We start from the raw sequence: 20,968 nt of genomic DNA, 5'->3' as shown, positions 1-20,968 counted from the left end.
CAAACAAACAAACAAACAAACAAACAAACCAAAAGAATCTACTATCTTGATCACTGATGTAGCAGAAAATTCAATATTAAGTATTACATCCAGATTGTGATTACAGAATAAATACACTGATTAATTCAAAACAAATTAGCCAAACAAACTATACCCCCAGCTAACACTTACCACAGTGCTGTTTGAACCACAGAGGATTTAGGTTCAAGGGTGGGCTGAGATTGAGAATATGAGCTACTTTGCTCTTTCTTAAAAAAGGAATACATGCTTTGGATCTGAAAAAGAAAGAAACACAAGTCAATAGCTTACATTTTTAAATACTTCTACAGAGCAACTGAAACTGCTCAGTCATCTATCTGGTACATCTTGTTTGCAGAGTACTTTTGTTTTCTAGACTGAAAATAATAAAAGGAACTGGTTTTTATGCTTGAAACCATGCTTCATGTCCTGACCACATGACCTGCTTGATGGATAAAAATCAAATCCATCTTAATCCCAGCACTCGGGAGGCAGAGCCAGGCGGATCTCTGTGAGTTCGAGGCCAGCCTGGACTATCAAGTGAGTCCCAGGAAAGGCGCAAAGCTACACAGAGAAACCCTGTCTCGAAAAACCAAAAAAAAAAAAAAAAAAAAAAAAAAAAAAATCAAATCCGTCTCTATTAGCTTTATGCTCAACTGAGCATATCTTTAACCACAACTGTCCCAAATTCTCCCATCCAAACACACATTCACAATTTCCAGAAGCAGTTAATATACCTGTCAGACAGTCATAGGTTCAAATCCTGCTTCTTCCCCTTTGTATACCACTGGGTAAATCAGCATTCTAGTTCTCAGAATGTTACAATAAAATGGGTAATACCCCCTACTATCTAGGACTGATCCAAGGATTCGATACTTCAGATATGCATACATTCGACATGAAATAAAAAGTTGTTATGAGTAGCATCACATACGCTAGTTTATTTTACCGATACAAAATGCAATGTCCCTTTAACAGCAATATGTAATTTAGAGCTTTGTTTTGATTACTGCTTTTTTCTTTTTGCTTTTTGAGACAAAGTCTCACTACATAGGTTAAGCTGGCCTAGAATTCATTATGTAGTCCAGACTAGCCTTGAACATGGAGCAATTCCACTGCATCTGCCTCCTGGGTGTTGAGATTATAGGTATGTGCTCCTTTAAGGGCTAATTTTATTTTTAACTGCTTATTAAAATACATTGTTTATTTTATAAAAGATTTATAACCAATATTTTTTAAAATTTTAAGTATTAAAGTCATAAATCGTATAGCTAAACAACATATTGTAGCTCAATTATAGCTTTAATTCATATTCAAGAACATCTAAGGGCATCAAGCATGGCAGTGCATGATTATAATCCCAGCATTCAAGAAGCTGAGGCAGGAGGATTGCAAGTTCCAGGTCAACCTGAGCTGCATAGGAGACCCTGTCTGAAAAGTACAAGAGAAATTCTTGAGGTTGGGGCTGTAGTTCAGTTGTAGAGCATCTGTCTATGATGCATAAGGAATAAGGTTCAAGCTCCAGCACAGAAATAAAAAAAAGGGGGGTTGTGACCTAAACCATTCTTCTCACAGAGATCCGTCTGCCTCTGCCTCCCAAGTGCTGGGATTAAAGTACTGCCACTGCCTGGCTGGTCAGTTGTTTTTTTGTTTGTTTGTTTGTTTTTTTGTTTTTTTAATCATTATGATTTCCAAATACAAAATTGTTACCAGTTCCAACATTTTTTTCTTTTTGTTTTTTTAAGACAGGGTTTCTCTGTGTAGCCCTGGCTGTTTTGAAATTCATTCTGTTGAACAGGCTGCTCTGAACTAAAGAAATTCAACTGTCTCTGCCTCCCAAATGCTGGGATTAAAGGTGTGCACCACCACTGCTCAGCCACTCCAGTTTACACACCAAATACAATCAATACCACTACAGAGATTTTGTGCAAACTATTTTTCATTCCTAAAGGTGTTTCACTTTTTAAAAAAGATTTATTTATTTAGTATTATGTATACAGTGTTCGGCCTGCATGCATGTCTGCATGCCCGAAAAGGGCACCAGAACTCGTTACAGATGGTTGTGACCAACCATGTGGTTATGGGGAATTGAACTCAGGAACTCTGGAAGAGCAGTCAGTGCTCTTAACCTCTGAGCCATCTCTTTAGCCCAGTGTTTCACTTTTATAAAAGTGAAATGAGGACAGGCAAACAATATTATAACTGGTTTTCATTAAAACTAAAATTGCACTCAACCAATCAATAGGAAAAAACTGAGTCCATTCTAGCAATACGACCATACTTTGCAATCAGAGGAAGGAGTTCATTTCATTTACATCAAAAACATCAGCTCTCCTGTAATCTATTAGATAAAACCTTGATATCTGCAATTTGCTAGCCAGCAAGGCCAATAACATTATAAATCCACATCACACTTTTCATAACAACAAACTCTGTCTTATACATCATATTGAAAACTCTCAGCACCACACTTAGATGCTGTGCTGGCTAGTTTAAAGCCAACTTAACACAAGCTAAAGTCATCTGAGGGGAGGGCACCTGAATTAAGAAAATGCCTCCATAAGATAGGGCTGAAGGAAGCATGTAGGGCATTTTCTTAATTAGTGATCGATATGGGCGGGCCTAGCCCATTGTGGGTGGTGTCCCCCTGGGATAGTGGTCTTGGTTCTATAAGAAAACAGGCTGAGGTTGGGGATTTAGCTCAGTGTTAGAGCGCTTGCCTAGCAAGCGCAAGGCCCTGGTTCGTTCCTCAGCTAAAAAAGAAAGCAGGCTGAGCAAGCCAGTAATCAGCATCCCTCCATGGCCTCTGCATCACTCCTGCCTCCATGTTCCTGCCCTGTCTGAGTTCCTGGACTGACTTCCTTCAGTGATGGACTACGATGTGGAAGTGTAAACCAATTCAACTCTTTGTCTCCAACTTGGTTTTGGTCATGGTGTTTCATCGCAGTAATAGTAACCCTAACTAGGACAGATACTAATATCATTAGCTTAATTAGATACCAAGTAGATTTTAAATTGTACTGCTGTTTGGTCTCATCTGTTCATATGTAGGTAAGTTCTCTGAGAACACAATAGGACATCCTTCCCCACATTCTTGTTTGTGACTCACGTAAGGTAGGTGCCCCTGGTGTTCACACTCATCATCAAGTCCACTCTCTTTGTAGGAGTATCCAATGTGTTGGTCAAGCTAATAGCACTCGCATTGTTCACCAAAATATCAATTCCTGTTTCCAAAGAAATCAGTTCCATTTTAATGCAAGCCAGAGTCGTCCCCGCCCCCCATATACACAAAACATTTCGTCCATGGTTGATCCCTCAGCTGATTCACAAATAGGCACAGTGGAGATACAGCCAATTACCAGAGCTCTATGGAGAACCATAAGAAAGCTTAGTCCTTACAAGCTGTAGCTACCTACAATCCTTAAGTATTGGTCTTCTCTCACTGGCTCCAGGAACCTTGGGTCAAATCCTCTTTAGTACTCTCTGACCTATGACCTTTCCAAGAATACTAGTCTCTCTTTCCACACAGCTCCTTTCTTACTTTCCTTTTTCTTTTTCTTTTTTGGTTTTTCAAGACAGGATTTCTCTGTGTAGCCCTGACTGTCCTGGAACTCACTCTGTAGACCAGGCTGGCCTTGGACTCAGAGATCTGCCTGCCTCTGCCTCTGCCTCCCGAGTGCTGGGATCAAAGGTGCGCGCCACCATTGCCCAGCCATAGCTCCTTTCTTAAGGGAAGGGCTTCTTTTTGGTATTGGAAACTGGGGAAAAAGAAGGATGTTGAGTTTCAAATCCCAAACAAGACTTTTTTAGTGACTCATACACAGAAGTACACACACACACACACACACACACACACACACACACACACACACCTAAAATAATTCCAATTTCTGTGTACTCTATCCAGTTTCTACCTATATGCAATATATCTTGTTTTCAGTTATATGCTCAACAAAAATAACATTAAATGAAAATTTCAGTGAAAAGGTAAAAATACTTCATTGCAGAGGGTACTAGTTAGGTCTAAGGTGAGAACAACCATCTGTGACTTGTGAAGAAGTTACAAGAAGCTCAGGTTATCAACCAGTTAGTTGGCTTCAGTGAGATATGTACTCCAACTTCAGGTTGCAACAAAAGGAAGCGACCGCAGTCACGTGACTCTCATCCGTTACTCTCACTGCTCCATTTTACTGCTATTGTTCATCTCTAACTGGGCCTAGTTTATATAACATTTATCACAGGTATGCAGGTATAGGGAAAAATAGCATAAATAGGGCCATATACTATCCATGGTTCAGGCATCCACTGGAGGTGGTTACAGCTCTATTTTATCAATGTTCAGTAATTATTTCAGAATCAAGGGACTACCTCCGAATTTCTCGACAGCTTTTTCCACTGCACTGTTGATTTGCTGCTCATCTCTCACGTCAACAACACATGGCAAGGCCTTTCCTCCAGCGGCTTCAACTACAGAAAAACAAACGAAACAGCATCAAAGTATTTATAACTACACCTTCGTTCTGATGCAACAATAGTCCAAAGAAAAAGTTCCAAAGAAATTGAGATACATTATAGGGTCTTATGACCACAACAGACAGACTGACGAACCCAACCAGCTGGGGCTCTGCAGGCGGGCATGAACACAGTGCACACACATACATGCAGGCAAAACACCAGTGCACACAAAATAAATACCTCTAAAAACAAAACGTTCACCCCATCCTGCCGTCAGCGTCTCCTCTTCACTTCCGCTTTACCTCCACCTCCCACCCAAGAATAACTGTTGTAAAAAAGTGATTTTTTCCCAGTGCTGGGAATAGAACCCTGGACCTTGTATCTCTAACTTACAGTCCCAGTTCTGAGATATGACTATCCTAGAATCTTTCATATTGCTCAAAAGAGCTAGAGGTGAAAAAATGGAGAGAACTCCCTCTCTTGGTAACAAAATAAATACTTTTTTAAACATACAATTTTTTTATTTTTATTTTTGAGACAGGGTTCCACTATGTAGCCTTGGCTGGTCTGGTTCTCACTCTGTAGACCAGGCTGGCCAGGAACTCACAGGTATCCACCTGCCTCTGCCTCCCAAGTGCTGGGGTTAAAATGTACACCACCATTTACTTAGTTTATTGTAATGCATTCGCACATGCTATAACATGCACAAGCACGTTGCCTCCACAGCGTGGGTTTGGGGATCTGGCTCAGGCTGTTGGGCACGGGTGGCAGGCACGTTTCTTTACCTGCTGAGCCACCCCACCAGCCCTAAACACAATTACTTTTTAAGTAACTTTTTTTTTTTTTTTTGATTTTTCGAGACAGGGTTTCTCTGTGTAGCTTTGCGCCTCTCCTGGAACTCACTTGGTAGCCCAGGCTGGCCTCGAACTCACAGAGATCTGCCTGGCTCTGCCTCCCGAGTGCTGGGATCAAAGTCGTCACCACCGCCCGGCTTAAAGTAACTTTCAAATAGCTCAAACCAAGCTCTCCAGCAAATTATGTACCGAACCCACTGTAAGGACAGTCCGTGAAAAGGCAGTTGTCACACTCACTTTCCTCAGCAGCAGTGTAGATCGTGCCTGGGAGCTTCGGGTGTGTTTGGGTGGTTTTCGCAGCAATTACAATATTTGCTCCATCCTTCGCTGCTTTCAACGCAATAGCTTTGCCGATGCCCCGGCTTGCACCTGTGATAAAAACCGTGCATCCCGCTAGCTTCCTAAACGGAGCAAAGGCAACCTTATTAGAAACTTCACTCTTTCATTTATACCAGCTCATATGCATTTTCATGATTTCCTCTATACCCCCACCCGACAGATTATAACTCTGCTATATTTCCACTGCATATGACTGATAAATTATGACAGTTACAGCTGGCCAATCTTATCTGAGATCTGCAAACAAAATCTGTTCAAATACAAAGTAAATCTTAAAGAGAAGACATGCATTTTTTTTCCATAGAAAAAGTATTCACAAGGCTGTGTGTGGTGTATAGGATGTATGTGTACAGATGTATGTGCCTAAGTGGATCCACAGAGACCAGAGGAGAACCTCAGGTACCCTTCTCTACTCACTCTCTACTCCAGTTCTCTTGAGACAGGGTCTCTAGTGAGCCTGGAGCTAGGCCTATAGCAAGCTAGCTGTATGTGACCCCAGGATGCTCTGCCTCCGCCCATGGCAGAGTTAGAGTGTCAGGTTACAGGTTAGTGTATCCATACCCAGCTCTTTTACAGGGGAGTTGGAGATTTAAACCCAAGGTCCTCAGGCTTACCCAGCAGGCACCTTTACCTATAGACTCATCCGCTAACCTGAGACTTTTGTTGTTGTTGTTTGGAGACAGTCTCATGCAGCACAGGCTGGCCTTGATCCCCTAATCCTCCTGCTTCTACCTTCTAAGTGCTGGGATACAGGCATATACCACAATGTCTGTCAACAAGGCTTATTTGTGAGTGGCAGACTTACACATAAATTTTTATTCTTTACATTCTATAGTACTTTTCAAATTTTCTACAATAAATACGTAACACTTGATCTTTAAAAAAAATCTCTAAAAATAGTAGCTAGAGTGGAAAAATGCAAATATGGATTAACTAGTGAATGGATAAATGTAAGTGGTTTACCCCCACAATGGACTAGTGTTCAGTAATGAAATGGAATGAATTACTAAGACATAATACAGTATGGACAAACCATCTAATCACACAGATCACTTCCTTAAGATTCCACTGTATGACATGGACAGAGCAGTCAGACCTGTAGAGACTCAAGACCCAGCGGCTGGCCGGAGTGGGAGTGCGAGGGTTGGGGAGCCGACGGCTGAGGCCTAGGAACTTCTTTCTGGGACGACAAAGGTTCTAAATTGATTGTGGGGACTTTTTTTTTCTATGCAGATCCAGAACCACTCACTGATTGGTATAAGAATTACGTCTCAGTAAAGCTGTTAAACAAGCCTAAAGGGGCAAGAACAGTCCTCATTCAAATATTCTGACATCCCCGGCTCCCATTTCATTCTCTATTCCTCCCATCTTCACACTGAATTTTCTACTTATTCTGCTGTTAGGTGACAACAAGAAAAGTGATAACTAGATATGTGAGTCTGTAACAAATGAACAGAGGCTCCTGCCAGTCCTGGGGGTTACACTGGAGTAGGGCATCGCAGGTGCAGGGAGGGGCAATTTTGAAATAAAGAATAATCATGTATCAGTTGCTTCTCTATTGCTGTGATAAAATACCATGACCAAAGCAACTTATAGACAGGAAGGGTTTATTTGGTTTAAGGTGCCAGAGGGGAAAGGTGCTACTGTCACAGCAGGCAGGCCTAATGGCTGAATAGTAGGCTGGGAGTTCACACTGTCACTACAAGAGGAAGCAGAGAGCAAACTGGAAATGGTAGCTTGGCTTTGAAGCCTCGAAGCTCACCCCAGTGACATTCTTCCTCCAACAAGGCCACATACCCTAAACCTACTAAACAGCACCACCTGTAAGTAAGTGAGTGTTGCAACTCTGGGGGAAAGGTATCCTGACTGTTCAGGGAGTCAGGTGACACCTGGAGCTGCTAGGACAGCTCTGGCAGCTGGAGCTGCAATGGGACAGCTCAGCTCTGGAGGGGAAGGTATCTTGACTGTTGGGGAGTCAGGCGATACCTGGAGTTGGGGTGTGGTGGGGAATGGTCTCCACACAGGATATAGTAATCCTGCTCTTCTCTTGGAGAGACACTACAGATGAGCTTTGCCTAGCCCCTCCTTAAGGGGGCTTCCCAGCAGAGCCCTGCTTCCTCTGGCCCACGATGTTGCTTCTTTTGCTTCACTCTGCTAAAGGGGAAACCCCTGCTCTGGCTCTGGCAAAAAAGTTGTTGCTTTCCTGCTCCACCTTGCTCAGCCCCTAAAGGACGTCTTACCAAGGTTCTTCTCTGCACTGGCGAATGAAGATCTTTACACCCAAGACTCTTTTTTTTTGTTTTGTTTTGTTTTTGTTTTTCGAGACAGGGTTTCTCTGTGTAGTTTTGGTGCCTGTTTTGTATCTCTCTCTGTAGCCCAGGCTGGCCTCGAACTCACAGAGATCCGCCTGCCTCTGCCTCTCGAGTGCTGGGATTAAAGGTGTGCGCCACCACCACCCAGCCCCAAGACTCTTTTGAGAAAGAGATTTATTTGGGAAGGAGAAGTCCAGGAGAGTGGCCGCCTCTACTAGGGTGGGAAAGAACAGGCACAACTGAACAGGCAGGGTGGTTTATATAGGAGTTCTTAGGGGTGGAGTTTTTCCAGGGGAAGGTTTTCTGCTCAGGGTTTGTTTTTGTTTTTTTTTTTTTTTTTTTTGACAAAGGGACAAGCCACTGTCACGTCTTTTTTTTTTTTTTTTTTTAATTATGTATACAGTGTCCTGTCTGCACGTATCCCTGCAAGCCATCATTACAGATGGTTGTCAGCCACCATGTGGTTGCTGGGAATTGAACTCAGGACCTTTGGAAGAGCAAGCAGTGCTCTTAACCTCTGAGCCATCTCTCCAGCCCCCCCCCCCTTTTTTTTTCTGCTCAGGAATTGGTTAGTTTTGTTGGTCACGGGCAGAGATGGTCCTGATTTCAGAGCCAAATTGTGTTTCTTTCACTGGCCTTTCTTAGCTTTTTGGCTCTAATTCTAAGGCCAGGGCATATTTCTTTCACTGGCTCTGATTCTAGAGACAAAGTGTGTTTCTTTGGCACTGGTTTCAGAGTCAGGGCATGTTTCTTTGGTTCGGGGTTCAGGGATAAAGTGTTTCTTTCTCTGGCTCAGGTTCCAGATCTAGGCTGTGTTTCTTTCCCTGGTTCTGGGCTCCAGGGTCAGGGTGGGTTTCTTTAGCCAGCCTCCTTTCCCTACACCACCACCTGGAGATCAAGCAATCAAAAATCTGAGCTTCTGGGAAACACTGTAATCCAAACCATCATAAATCACTGTGAGGGGAAGAAACCAAAGTAGAGAAGTGGGGAAGAGACAGAAAAGTAAAATACAGTAAACATTAAAAAAAAAAAAACACCATGTAAAATGAGCGTATAAAGCCTAAATAGAAACAGACAATGGTGTACCTACTAACCAAGCCAAGAAACAGAGTAGTACCAAAGCCACCAGCCCACTTCTCTGTTATGGTTTGAAAACAAAACATCCTCCACGTCTTGTTTTTAACAATTGTTCTCAACTGGGGAGCGCTTTAGGGTGCCCCTTTAGGAGAAGACTGGCTGGGGGACGGTCACTAGGGGCAGGCCCTTGAAGGTTATACCTGGCCCCACTTCCTGCCCCTTTCTCTGCATCTTGGTCCACTGTGATGTGGAGCCTCCACACATCCCTGCTGCCCCACCCCCATACACACACACACACACACACACACACACACACACACACACACACACACACTGGACTAAGACCCTCTAAAGTTATGAGTCAAAATGAGCCTTCCCATCCTTGTTTCTGAGAGGTATTTTAGTCATTGCAATGCAAAATAACTAAAACATTTCCCAACTCTACCTGCTGCCTGCATCCACCCCACAAAGCAAAAACTACTTTAAATGTTAACATTCATTCTTTTAAAATAATTTATAATACCTATGCATCTATATCTAACCCAGGGTCAGACAATTATGGCCCCCAAGTCAAGTCCAAATCATTACCTATGTGTGTAGAGGGAAGGTGAGAGCTAAGAATGACCTTTCCGGATGAACATTTGCAACCAATTTAATGACAGAAAATACCAATCCTAAACCCCAGTTTGTAGTACTTTGTTATAACATCCTAGAATGCTAGATCACTCTAACAACCCTCAAAACTTCTTATGAGATACTGTACTACAAAAAAATTGTGCCCAATTATTTTGAATATCCACAACAAAAATATTATGAAGATTTATTTTTATGTCTTAATATATAAGTGCATCCATCTCCAATGTTGCCTTTTGGTTCATAAAACCTAATATTTACTAGATGACCTTTTACAAAAAATCCTGTCTAACTATGGTCTGAACAATGCACTATTTAGGTTTTTTGCCTCATTTTGAACGCTATATAATAGACTGATAAAGTATGTAATTCTGTTTAGAGAGCTATCCATATGATTTAAGTAACTATACTTATTTTTTCATCAGTACACGAATCCCACACACGAACACACTGTAAGTTATCCACTCTACCATTTAGCAATAGTGTAATAAATGTTGCTGAGCTCATCTTCCAGTCATTGTGCCAGAGTTTCTCTGGAGTACACACACACATGCCAGTGAAACTGTCCCTTTTTGCGTTGGTTTCTTGTCTCAGTGTGACAAAATGCCCTTTAAAAGCAATGAGGTGGGGGTGAGGGGGGGGGGGGAATTTAGCTCAGTGGTAGAGCACTTGCCTAGCAAGCGCCAGGCCCTGGGTTCGGTCCTCAGCTCCAGGAAAAAAAAAAAAAAAGCAATGAGGGAGTTGGACAGTTGGCTCAGGAGTCAGGACTGGAATTTGGATCCCTGCACCATACCAGGTAGCTTATGAATGCCTATAACTCCAGGCTCAAAGGATCCTACTCCCCCTTCTGGCCTCTTAGGCATCCACAGACACCCAGAAACAGACATACACACATAAAATAAACATCTTTCAAAAGCAACGAAGAGTTTTTAGGGCTCCCAGTCTGAGGGGATGCATGGCAGGGCAGGCATGGTGGTGAGAAAGGGAGGTGCTGGTCACAGCGTGACTGCAGTCGGGAAGCAGCAGAGACAGTGCTGCTGCCCACTTCCTTGACCCTTCCTTTCCCCTTCTCGCTTAGTCCAGGCCCCCAAGCCATGCTACGGTGCTTCTCCTCATACTCAGGGTGGTCTTCTGTTTTCAGCTCCACCCCTCTTTAAACCCTCTTCAGACACACCCAGAAACATGGCTCCTGGTGACTCTAAATCCAATCAAATAATTGAAATCAGGGGAGGGCGCCTAGCTCAGTGGTAGAGTGATTGCTTCGGGTACACAGGATCCTGAGTTCAGCCTGTGCCACTGTAAAAGGGGAGGGGCATGCTGATGTGTCTCTTCCCTTACAAATCAACCACCATATTTTATATGACACTGTTATGGATCAAAGAAAATCTCAAAGATAACCAGAAATTCTGGGGCACTCCTTCCTATTCCCCCACCCTGGATTCTGGCTTGACCTCCTAGCTTTTGTTGGACAAGAGACTCTGATAAACATAGCATAGTGGCACACATCTTTAACCCCAGCACTTGGAGGCTGAGGCAGGTGGATCTCTGAGTTCAAGGCCAGTCTGGTCTACAGAGTGAGTTCCAAGACAGCCAGGACTGTTTCACAGAGAATCCCTGTCTTGAAAAACAAAACAAAAACAAAAAACAAAAACTTAAAAAAAAAAAAGCCGGGCAGTGGTGGCACATGCCTTTAACCCCAGCTCTTGGAAGGCAGAGGCAGATGGATCTCTGAGTTCGAGGCCAGCCTGGTCTACAGAGAGAGTTCCAGGACAGCCAGAGCTGTTACACGGAAAAATCCTGTCTTGAAAAGCCAAAAAAGGTTGAGGGTATAGGTCAATAGTACAGTGCATGCTTTAGCACGTATGAGGTCCTGGGTTTAATACTTAGTACCACAAGGAAAAAAAATAAACTGTCAAGTTAGACATGTGACAATAGAAACCCCAAGCTGAGCATTATGGTGGTATTTTACTTGTACTGAAATGTGATTTTAATTGTATGTTAATAAATAAAGTTGCCTGGGGGTCAGAGCTATTAGAGCCATAGCAAGAGTGTGGCGGTGGTGGCGCACGCCTTTAATCCCAGCACTTGGTAGACAGAGCTAGGTAGATCTCTGTGTGTTCAAGGATACAGCCAACATTGGAGACACACGCCTTTAATCTCAATACCATAGAGGACCTGGAGGGCTGTACATACAGGCAGTGACGAAGCAGTCATGTGTTTGGGTTTACAACCAATGAGAAGGCAGAACAGCTAGACTATATAAAGACATACACAGAGGAAGTAGGTCTTTTCGGAGAGCTCTCTTGGCTGAAGCAGGAAGGGTAAGGCTCTTAGTTCTGACCTCTTGGCTTTCTTCTCTGAATCGGCTCTGTGTTTCTTATTTAATAAGACGTTTGGATACACGCCTGGAATCCCAGCTCTTGGAATGTTAAGTCAAAGAATTACCAAAAGTTCAAGGCCAGCCTGGGATATACAGTAAGTTCCAGACTAACCTGGGTTAGAGACTCTACCTGAAAGAAAGAGAGAGAAGGGAGTGGGGAGAGGCGGGGAGGGGAGAGAAAGGAATCACTGAGATTTGGGGGTAATAATAACTAGATACTGACAGAGACTTGACTCCTCTAAATGAGGACAAGGGAGGGCAAGGACCTGACAGCCAGGTAAGAGAATATAAAGAATTTTTCCAGGCTCTCACTCATGTCAAAGGGAAGAAGAAAGATGCCATCTGTTCTCTGTCAGTAAGACAGACAAGAGACAGATATGTAAAGGCCCGAGGAGACAGCTCTGTCAGTGAAGAGCTTGCCCCAAGCTTGAAGATCTGAATTCCAACCTCACACGCACATAAGAAGCTAGCTGTGGTAGTGCACACTGCAGAAGAGATCTTTGTGAGTTCAAGGCCAGCCTGGTCTACATATTGAGTCCCAGGCCAGCCAGGACTACACAGTGAGCCCTGTATTTAAAAAAAAAGTATACACAAACTACTAAAGAGATGTTTAGAGGCTAAAGAGATGACTCAGAGGTTAATTAGAGAGCTCGGCGCTCTTGCAGAGGACCAGAGTTCAATACTGAGCATCCACATCAGGCAGCTCACAATCTAACTCCAGCTCCAGAGAACCTGACACCTCTTACAGGCTCCAGGGGCACTGTACACTCATGATACACACACATGAAAAGAAAATAAAAAATACAAATAAAGAGATGTTTAATGTTAAGTACTCCCATGAAAATGTCTGCCAGCTATTGATTTACAGGCTTACCCCTCTGCCTGGAATACAGCTGGACTGAATCCCAGTAGGATAAAGGGCATACTCGTGCTCACCCAGGGTCCAGGGCATTGGCAACAAGAGCAGCAGGGGCAGCCAGATCTGTCCTACTAAGTCATCTAGCTGCAGAGCATTAGAATCTGGATGCCAATGGCAAGGGTATTCTCAATGTCATTGGCAGGTGACTAGAATCTGCAAATGCAGAGACAACCCAAATTTTGATTTGCCAAGGGTCTCTCAAAATTACAGTAAATGTGATTAAATTTTAAACCATTTTAAAAAGAATAACAACTTCTTTAAAATATATATAATATATATATCGGCAAAGCATGCCTTTAATCTCAGCACTCAGGAGGCAGAGGCAGGTGAATCTCTGTGAGTTTGAGGCTAGCCTGGTCTACAGAGAGAGTTCCAGGACAGCCAGAGCTACACAGAGAAACCCTGTCTCAAAAAAACAAAACAAAACAAAAAATATATGTAAATATATATTAGCAAGGCTCACATTCTAAAATCTCTAAACTAAATACCCAAGAATAGCCAGGAAGATTCTAAAACATAATCCAAACCACAATTGGCTTCTCCAGATTTTAACATAGTTTATAAAACTTGTATAGACAGACTAGGTAATAGAGGATAGAGTCTAGAAACAGATCCCTATGCACACAAAATCTTCATTTATAATAGTGGTAAAAGTACACTAAGAGAAAAGAATTCAATGATCAGGCCAATTTAGCTGTGACAGCGGGGAAAGCCATCTAAACCAAAATGAAATGGGCTTCCTAACTTACTTCCTAGGCCAAAATGAATCTTCGGAGGATGAGAAAATATGAATATAGTACACATGTATATATGTTTGCCATAAAATATAAAATATTTACTGAAAATATAAAACTAAGGGCTGGGGAGTTTAGCTTAGAAGAACTTGTCTACGGCATGTGAATGCCTGAGTTCAATCCCCAGCATCACAAAATGAGCCAATAAGACAGTCTAAGACCATAATAGATTAGAATACCACCTTAAACAAAAGACCTTAGTTGAGTGTGGTCTTACAGGCATGTCACAGAAACAAAAGAGCCTTAAAAGAACAGAGTGATAATTCTGACTTCAGAAAAGCATATTTATTCATGTTCAATGAGTATTATAGTCAACAAAAAGAGCTCACTGGGTAAACCAGATAAATAAAAAGATACAGAGATGGCTTTAAACCCCACTTTCTCAGTCTCTGCACAGCTGACATTTTGGACTGGACAATCCGTTATCAGGGGCTGTGTATCATTAGCAAGCAGTTAACATGCATCAGTGGCTCCACTCCCTTAGCTGCCGTATAGCAGCATCTCCTTTCATTGTGACACTCACCATCTTCTCAGATATTGCCAAATGTCTTCTGGAGGTCACAGTGCCTCATCTTCACTAGTGAAAACATAAAAGCAAAATTTAACTGGAATGAAGAGCCTCTCCCCACTGGATTTGTATTATCAAATGCTTTGTTACTTACTCTGCCTACTCACGTATTAGAACTATTTCAATTACTCTAGTTTTATAAACTAGTTTAATATCTGGAAAAGCCAGCCCCCTCCTTTAAGTTTTGTTTTTGTCTTTTCTGGCTACTCTGAAGTATTTATTTTAGAAACTTTAGACCTGAGACTGGCTAGGTTGGATACTGTTCTCTCATTCATGCTTTTGACTGCACAATCCTTTTGGTAATGAATGTCTTTCTGTCTGTCTGTCTGTCTTTCTTTCTTTCTTTCTTTCTTTCTTTCTTTTTTTTTTTTTTTTTTTTTTTTTTTTGAGACAGGGTTTCTCTGTATAACAGCTGTGGCTGTCCTGGAACTCTGTAGACCAGGGTATCCTTGAATTCACAGAGATCCATACATCTGCCTCTGCCTCCTGTATCTGTCTTACAACATCAAACTTTAAAATATATATTCTCCTCGACCCAACAATTTTGTTTTCAAGCATTTATCCTAGATGGCACATTCATCTATGTGTAAGCAGACAAAGAGAAGAAGAATAAGGAAGCCACTAGGCATGGCAAAGGCAGAAAGATCTCTGTGAGTTCAAGGCCAGCTTGGTCTATATAACAAGTTCAAGGGCAGCCCGGACTACACTCAGACAAAACAAAAGAATAATAGTGGAAGCAAAGATGGAATAAAAATAACACCAACAAAAAAAGATAACAGAACAACTGGAAATGATTTAGTACCCCACAATAAGGAACAGGTTAAATAATTGATGGTCTTCAATAACAATACGCAACCATTAAAGAGGACAAGGAAGAGCCGCACGTACTGGAAACTTCTGTATAGCCAAGACATGTCAGGTAAAAACCACAAACCCAAAGTGGAGTTTGCTACTTTTTTCTAAAATGTAGGAGGTGTCCCTGTAGGGTTTACAAAATATGTTTGTAAATGCAAAGAATACAGATATATCAGAAAGAAATTGGATATTTAAGGATTAAGTGATTTTCATTTATACCCCTTTGAACTATTGAGTTTTTTAGCTGGCTATATGTGTCAAGCTAATTACAGAATGGGCTTGTCACTCGCTTAAGACACCCAAACTTTATAGAACACAGTAGACCCACCTGAGTTTGGTAAGGACTAAATAGGGCAAAAGACACTGGAGGAACATTGTTTAATAGGTATTTGTTTTGATTTTGCAAGACTGAGAAGTCCTGGCGATTGGCTGCACAACCGTGTTAATATATGTGTGGAGGTTTGCGGGGGTGTGGGGGGGTGTGGGGGGGTGTAGACAGGGTCTCACTCTGCAGCCTTTGCTGACCTAGCACTCACTATGTAGACCAGGATAGCCTTGATCCTTCAGCTGGGATTAAAAGCATATGCCACTATGCCTGGCTAGACTGGGGTAAATACACTTCATTTTAAGTTAAAAACAAAAATATAAAAAAAAAAACCTGTCCCCAAAAGTATTTGTATTGTAACATTTTAACTCGCAGTTAACTTGAAAAGCATTTTCAAAACACACCGTTCTTTTATTGTCCTACAATCAAGCATACAGAACAAACAGAAAGTTTAAAGTCATTAACTGTCCCAAGAGACCTTTCACCTAGAAGCTGAAAGCAATACTGTCACCAGACCAAGCTAAAGGCAAGGTTGGGGCCACCCTGGGGTGTCGGGGACACCTACCCTCGAGACCCTCCCTGTGGGGCATCTAACAGCGCTGCGCCCTACAGTTCACAACTTTGGGTTCCTGTAGGACACAACTTTGGGTTCCCGTGGGACACAACTTTGGGTTCCTGTGCACGCGCTGTGCCAGCGACTCAATCTCCTCCGCACCGGAGTTCCAGCGCGCGCCGCAGCTTCGCCGATCCTCCCTGCGCCCGCCGGGTAGCACCGGCGACCTCGCGACCCACCCCCGTCCCCTTACCCGGTGTTGGGCAGCATGACCTTCGCAGCTCAGAGGACTTGGTAGCGGTGGGACAGCGGCGAGCCGTGAGTGACAGGCGAACCTTCCCTCCTCATTTAGCCGCGCCCCCGGCCCCGCCCCGAGGCCCGCTCGGGAACCGGCTCTCCTACAAGATGGAGATCGCTGTGTGCGCCTGCGCACGCCGGGCGCTAGGCGAGACTTTCAACTCCACAAACGACGCCCAGGAAACCAACCCTCTGCGCATGCGCCCTGGGAGCCGCCTCCGCCCCGCCCGTTTCCCGGGTCTGGCGGTGACAATCAAGTCTCTCCCGTGGGCCGCTGGCGTGTCCAGGGCATCAGTCCTACGTAGGCTTTCCTCCGCGGTCCGACGTTCGGCGCGGGGGCGGCTCCGGTCCAGCAGGATGGCCGATTGCGAGGCGCGCCGGGGACTGACCTAGGGGTGCTGGGCGTCGTCCATCCCCCGAGCCAAGGCGTTCGCTCCGAGGTCCCTCAGGAACGGTTGTGGACGTCTGAAAAATGCTTTTGCAAAAAGCTGGTCAGCGTCGCATTTTAGCAGCCATCGAATCTGGACTTAGTCGGCCTGACCTCCAGGGTCTGTAGATAGGCGGCGAGAGGGCACCTCCTGGAAGAGATCTTTGCAAGGACCACCCACAAGAATCCATCCTCTATCTGGGCCACAGAAGCCAAATTTGGAGAAGGAAATTCTTAGTCCTGGAATGAATGCTGGAATGAGGTCGATTCTGGAATCCAGTTTCGCCTTGGAGTTATACCTAACTCAGCTACTCTGGAAATGAAATTGTTTTGTATTTTGTAACGGTAGAAAAGATGCTAAAGAGATCTGAAGCCTAGCTCAGGAAACCAATTTAAGATAGGTATGTACCCTCCTATTTGACACAGGCCAAAGAGATTATCTGAAGTAGTTCAGGAAACCAGTTTTTAAAAAAGTTGTAAATTTTTTCAGTCATAAAACTGGTATCTTTGCAGGGCAGTGGTGGCGCATGCTTTTAATCCCGGTACTCGGGAGGCAGAGGTAGGAGGGTCTCTGTGAGTTCGAGGCCAGTCTGGTCTACAGAGCGAGTTCTAGGACAGCCAGGGCTACACAGAGAAACATTATCTCTAAAAACCAGAAAAACACGGGGCTGGAGAGATGGCTCAGAGTTTAAGAGCACTGGCTGTCCTTGCAGAAGTCCTGAGTTCAATTCCCAGCAACCACATAGTGGCTCACAACCATCTATAATGAGATCTGGTACCCTCTTCTGGCCTGCAGGCATACATGCAGACAGGACACTGTATACATAATAAGTAAATCTTAAAAAAAAAAAAATAGCTGGACGGTGGTGGTCATATGCCTTTAATCCCAGCACTCGGGAGGCAGAGCCAGGCGGATCTCTGTGAGTTCGAGGTCAGACTGGTCTACAGAGTGAGTTCCAGGACAGGCTCCAAAGCTACACAGAGAAATCCTGTCTCGAAAAACCAAAAATAAAATAAAAATAAAAAAACAAACTGGTATCTTGTAATCCCACACCTAGACTTACATTTGGGGGAGGATGCGTTTGTGGAGGATGCATTTGTGGAAAGAAAGTTTATTTCTAAATTATTAGTGGTAATTTTTCTAGATAAATTAAAATGAAATCTTTTAAAAAAATTATTATTTTATGTTTGTGGGTGTTTTGCCTGCCAGCATGTCTATGCTCTTCCTGTGTGCACTCCCTGAAGAGGCCAGAAGTGGGTGTCAGGTTCCCTGGAAATGGAGTTACAGGCGGTTGTTAGCTGCTACATGGGTTTTGAGAATCGAACCCTCCATCCTTTGGAAGAGCAGCCAGTGCTCTTAACCACGGAGCCATCTCTCTAGCCCTAAATTAAATCTTTAAATTAAATTAATAAAATAAATAACGAGACTGGAGAGATGGCTCCGTGGTTAAAAATGAATGCTGTCCTTGCTGAGGACCTGGGTTCAATTCCCATCACCTGTGTCTGGTGGCGTACAACCACCTACAACTACAACTTCTGGGGATCTGATGACCCTCTGTCCTCCACAGGCATCCCCACACATGGGCATACACAGACACGCACTTATACATAAATATAAATAGCCAGGCATGGTGACATACACCTTTGATTCTAGCACTCTGGAGGCTGAGGCAGGTGGCACTACATAGTGAGACCCTGTCTTAAAGAGATTAAGTAAATAAATAAACCATCAATCTACCGCATTAAATATTTTGACTAGTGTTAAAATGTGATTTAGAGTCATCCATGGCCTTCCACAGTAGTGATTAATATATCGTACAAGCCAGACGTGGTGGCCCATGCTTCTACCCAGCCTTCAGGAGGCTGAGGCCAGCCTAAGCTCTACAGTGAGACCCTATCTCAGTATAGTGAGACCCTATCTCAAAACAAAACCAAGCAATGTTAGAGGTGGAGAGTGGACAAGGAAGAACAGGTCTTGTTAATATTCGATGAGGGTTTACAAGATGAACAGTTTGGGTTTAGACTTTAGAAAGATTTCTTCTGGCTGCAGTGTGAAGAATAGCTTCAAAGAAGATTGAGGCACAGAAGCCTATAATAATGTCATGAATAAGAAAAATGTTAGGTGATGTGGCCTAGAGCAGTAATGGTGGGAAGATATATTTAAGAAATAGAACCGGGCTGGAGAGATAGCTCAGCAGTTAAGAGCACTGGCTGTTCTTCCAGAGGTCCTGAGTTCAATTCCCAGCAACCACATGGTGGCTCACAACCATCTGTAATGAGATCTGGTGCCTTCTCCTGGCTTGTGTACATAAGAAATAAATAAATAAATCTTTAAAAAAAAAAAGAAATAGAACCAACCAGATTTAACTAATGAATATAAACAGAGAGAAGAAAAGATGGTGTCACAGATGACTGCCACATTTCTGGGAATATAGTGGCACGAGACAGTGGTTCCTCAAAAAATTAAAAATAAAATTGCTGTATGATTTATTCTAACTCCTGGCAAACTGAAGAGAGGTTTGCACACCTATAAAGGTAACAGCATTATTTAGAATAGCCAAAAATTTGCAAGTATGGAATGGTAAACTAAATGTAGTATATATGTACCAGGTAGTATCACTCAGTTTTGTTTTATTTATTTTTTTGGTGGGGGGGGATGTGGGGCGGGGGGGGGGGGGGGGCCGGGGTGTTGAAACAAGGTATCTCCATATAGTCCTAGCTGTCCTGGAACTCACTATGTAGACCAGGCTGGCTTCAAACTCACAGTGATCCTCCTGCCTCTGCCTCCTGAGTGCTGGGATTAAAGGCGTGCTCTGCCACCATCTGGTGGTGTATGATGGTATATTTTTATTTTATGTATATCAGTGTTTTGCTTGTATGTATGTCAATGCATCCCATGTATGCGTTTCCCTGTGGGGCCCAAAGAGCATTGGATCCCTGGAAGCGGAGTTAGAGATAGTTGTGAGCCACCACGTGGGTGCTGGGAATTGAACCTTGGTCCTCTATAAGAGCAGCCTTAGCCTCTTAACCACTGAGCCAGCTCTGCAGCCTCCCCAAAATTAAATCATTTAAAAAGGCAAGCCAGCCATGGTGACACCTCTCTAATCCCAGCTTCTTGGAAAGAAGAAGGAAGAGAGTTACCAGACCAGCGCTCACCTGGGCTGCATAGGGAGTTCAAGGTTAACACCGGTTAACTGAGCAGGACTCTGAGAATTAACTACATAGTGAGACCCTGTCCCCAAACAAGACAAAGCCATAGAATGTACATGTCGTTGTTTGTTGAGACATGCGTGTGTGGGTTCACGCAGATCCGTGGAAAGAAGTGCCAGAGGCATCTTAAGAATGAATCTAGCCTTTTATGGCTGCAGGATGATCCGGCCTCTAAGGACTTCGCCCAGGGCATTTTTATTTACTCTCTATCTACAGTTGAGCCAGTTAATTTCCGTACCTTCAAAGCAGCCTGAGAGGAGCTCCCAGCTATAAAAGGCCAAGTGCAAATTCCTTGGTTTCTCAGGTACCAAGCTTTGCACAGGGCTTTGATCCTTGGGAGACTCTGATCCTTGACTCTCGGAGGAGATTCACAGAGGGCGATAAGAGAAACAAAAGGTAAGAGAAACAAAGGTGTGGTCAAAGGAAGGAGCAGGGCTAGGTGCTGCCCCTTAGAGCCAGGCCAGGAGCTCAGCAGGAATGCCGCCACATGTACAACATCACACACGAACACTAATGTAAACCGTGGACTTGACGGTACTATGTCAGTGTTGGTTCATTAATTGTGTCAACTCTAACACACCAATTTGGGGTGTTAATGATAAAGAGGGGTTCACAGGTAAGTGACTAATCTTCGTTGTAAGCTTGACTGGATTTAGAATCATCACCACGGAAACACATCTCTGGAAGGGCCTATGAGGGTATTTACAGAGATGTCTTTTAACTGGGGATGGAGAACTCTCACTGATTAGGTGACCTGATTCTATGGGTTGGACTCTAGGGCTGAAGAAAACAAGTCTGGGTACTGTCATTCAGCTCTGTTCTTCCTGGCTTTGGATGCAGTGCCCAGCTGCCTTCCCCCACTGCATCCTCCAACTGTGAGCCAGAAGAAACTCTTCCTACATTGCCCTCATCAGGTTTTGTCACAACAACAATTAAGATACTAATGCAAGAG

At 43.5% G+C, this 20,968-nt stretch overlaps 1 protein-coding gene across 1 annotated transcript in view; it reads right to left on the bottom strand.

Annotated features, from left to right (window-relative positions):
• Positions 1-16,593, bottom strand: part of Hsdl2 (hydroxysteroid dehydrogenase like 2) — a 44,126-nt gene extending 27,533 nt beyond the window's left edge. The window contains exons 1-5 of the mRNA XM_059254409.1: positions 16,336-16,593; positions 5,565-5,728; positions 4,387-4,485; positions 3,128-3,242; positions 172-275 (exon numbers count right to left, since the gene is read on the bottom strand). Coding sequence (XP_059110392.1) covers positions 172-275; positions 3,128-3,242; positions 4,387-4,485; positions 5,565-5,728; positions 16,336-16,352 — 499 coding nt within the window. The 5' untranslated portion in view covers positions 16,353-16,593. The remainder of the gene's footprint in view (positions 1-171; positions 276-3,127; positions 3,243-4,386; positions 4,486-5,564; positions 5,729-16,335) is intronic.
• Positions 16,594-20,968: the final 4,375 nt, after the last annotated feature.

The sequence above is a fragment of the Peromyscus eremicus genome, chromosome 2 (genome assembly GCF_949786415.1).
Source record: "Peromyscus eremicus chromosome 2, PerEre_H2_v1, whole genome shotgun sequence".
NCBI lineage: Eukaryota > Metazoa > Chordata > Mammalia > Rodentia > Cricetidae > Peromyscus > Peromyscus eremicus.
The sequence above is the reverse complement of the archived record's forward strand: the minus strand, read 5'-3'. Positions and strand labels throughout refer to the sequence as shown.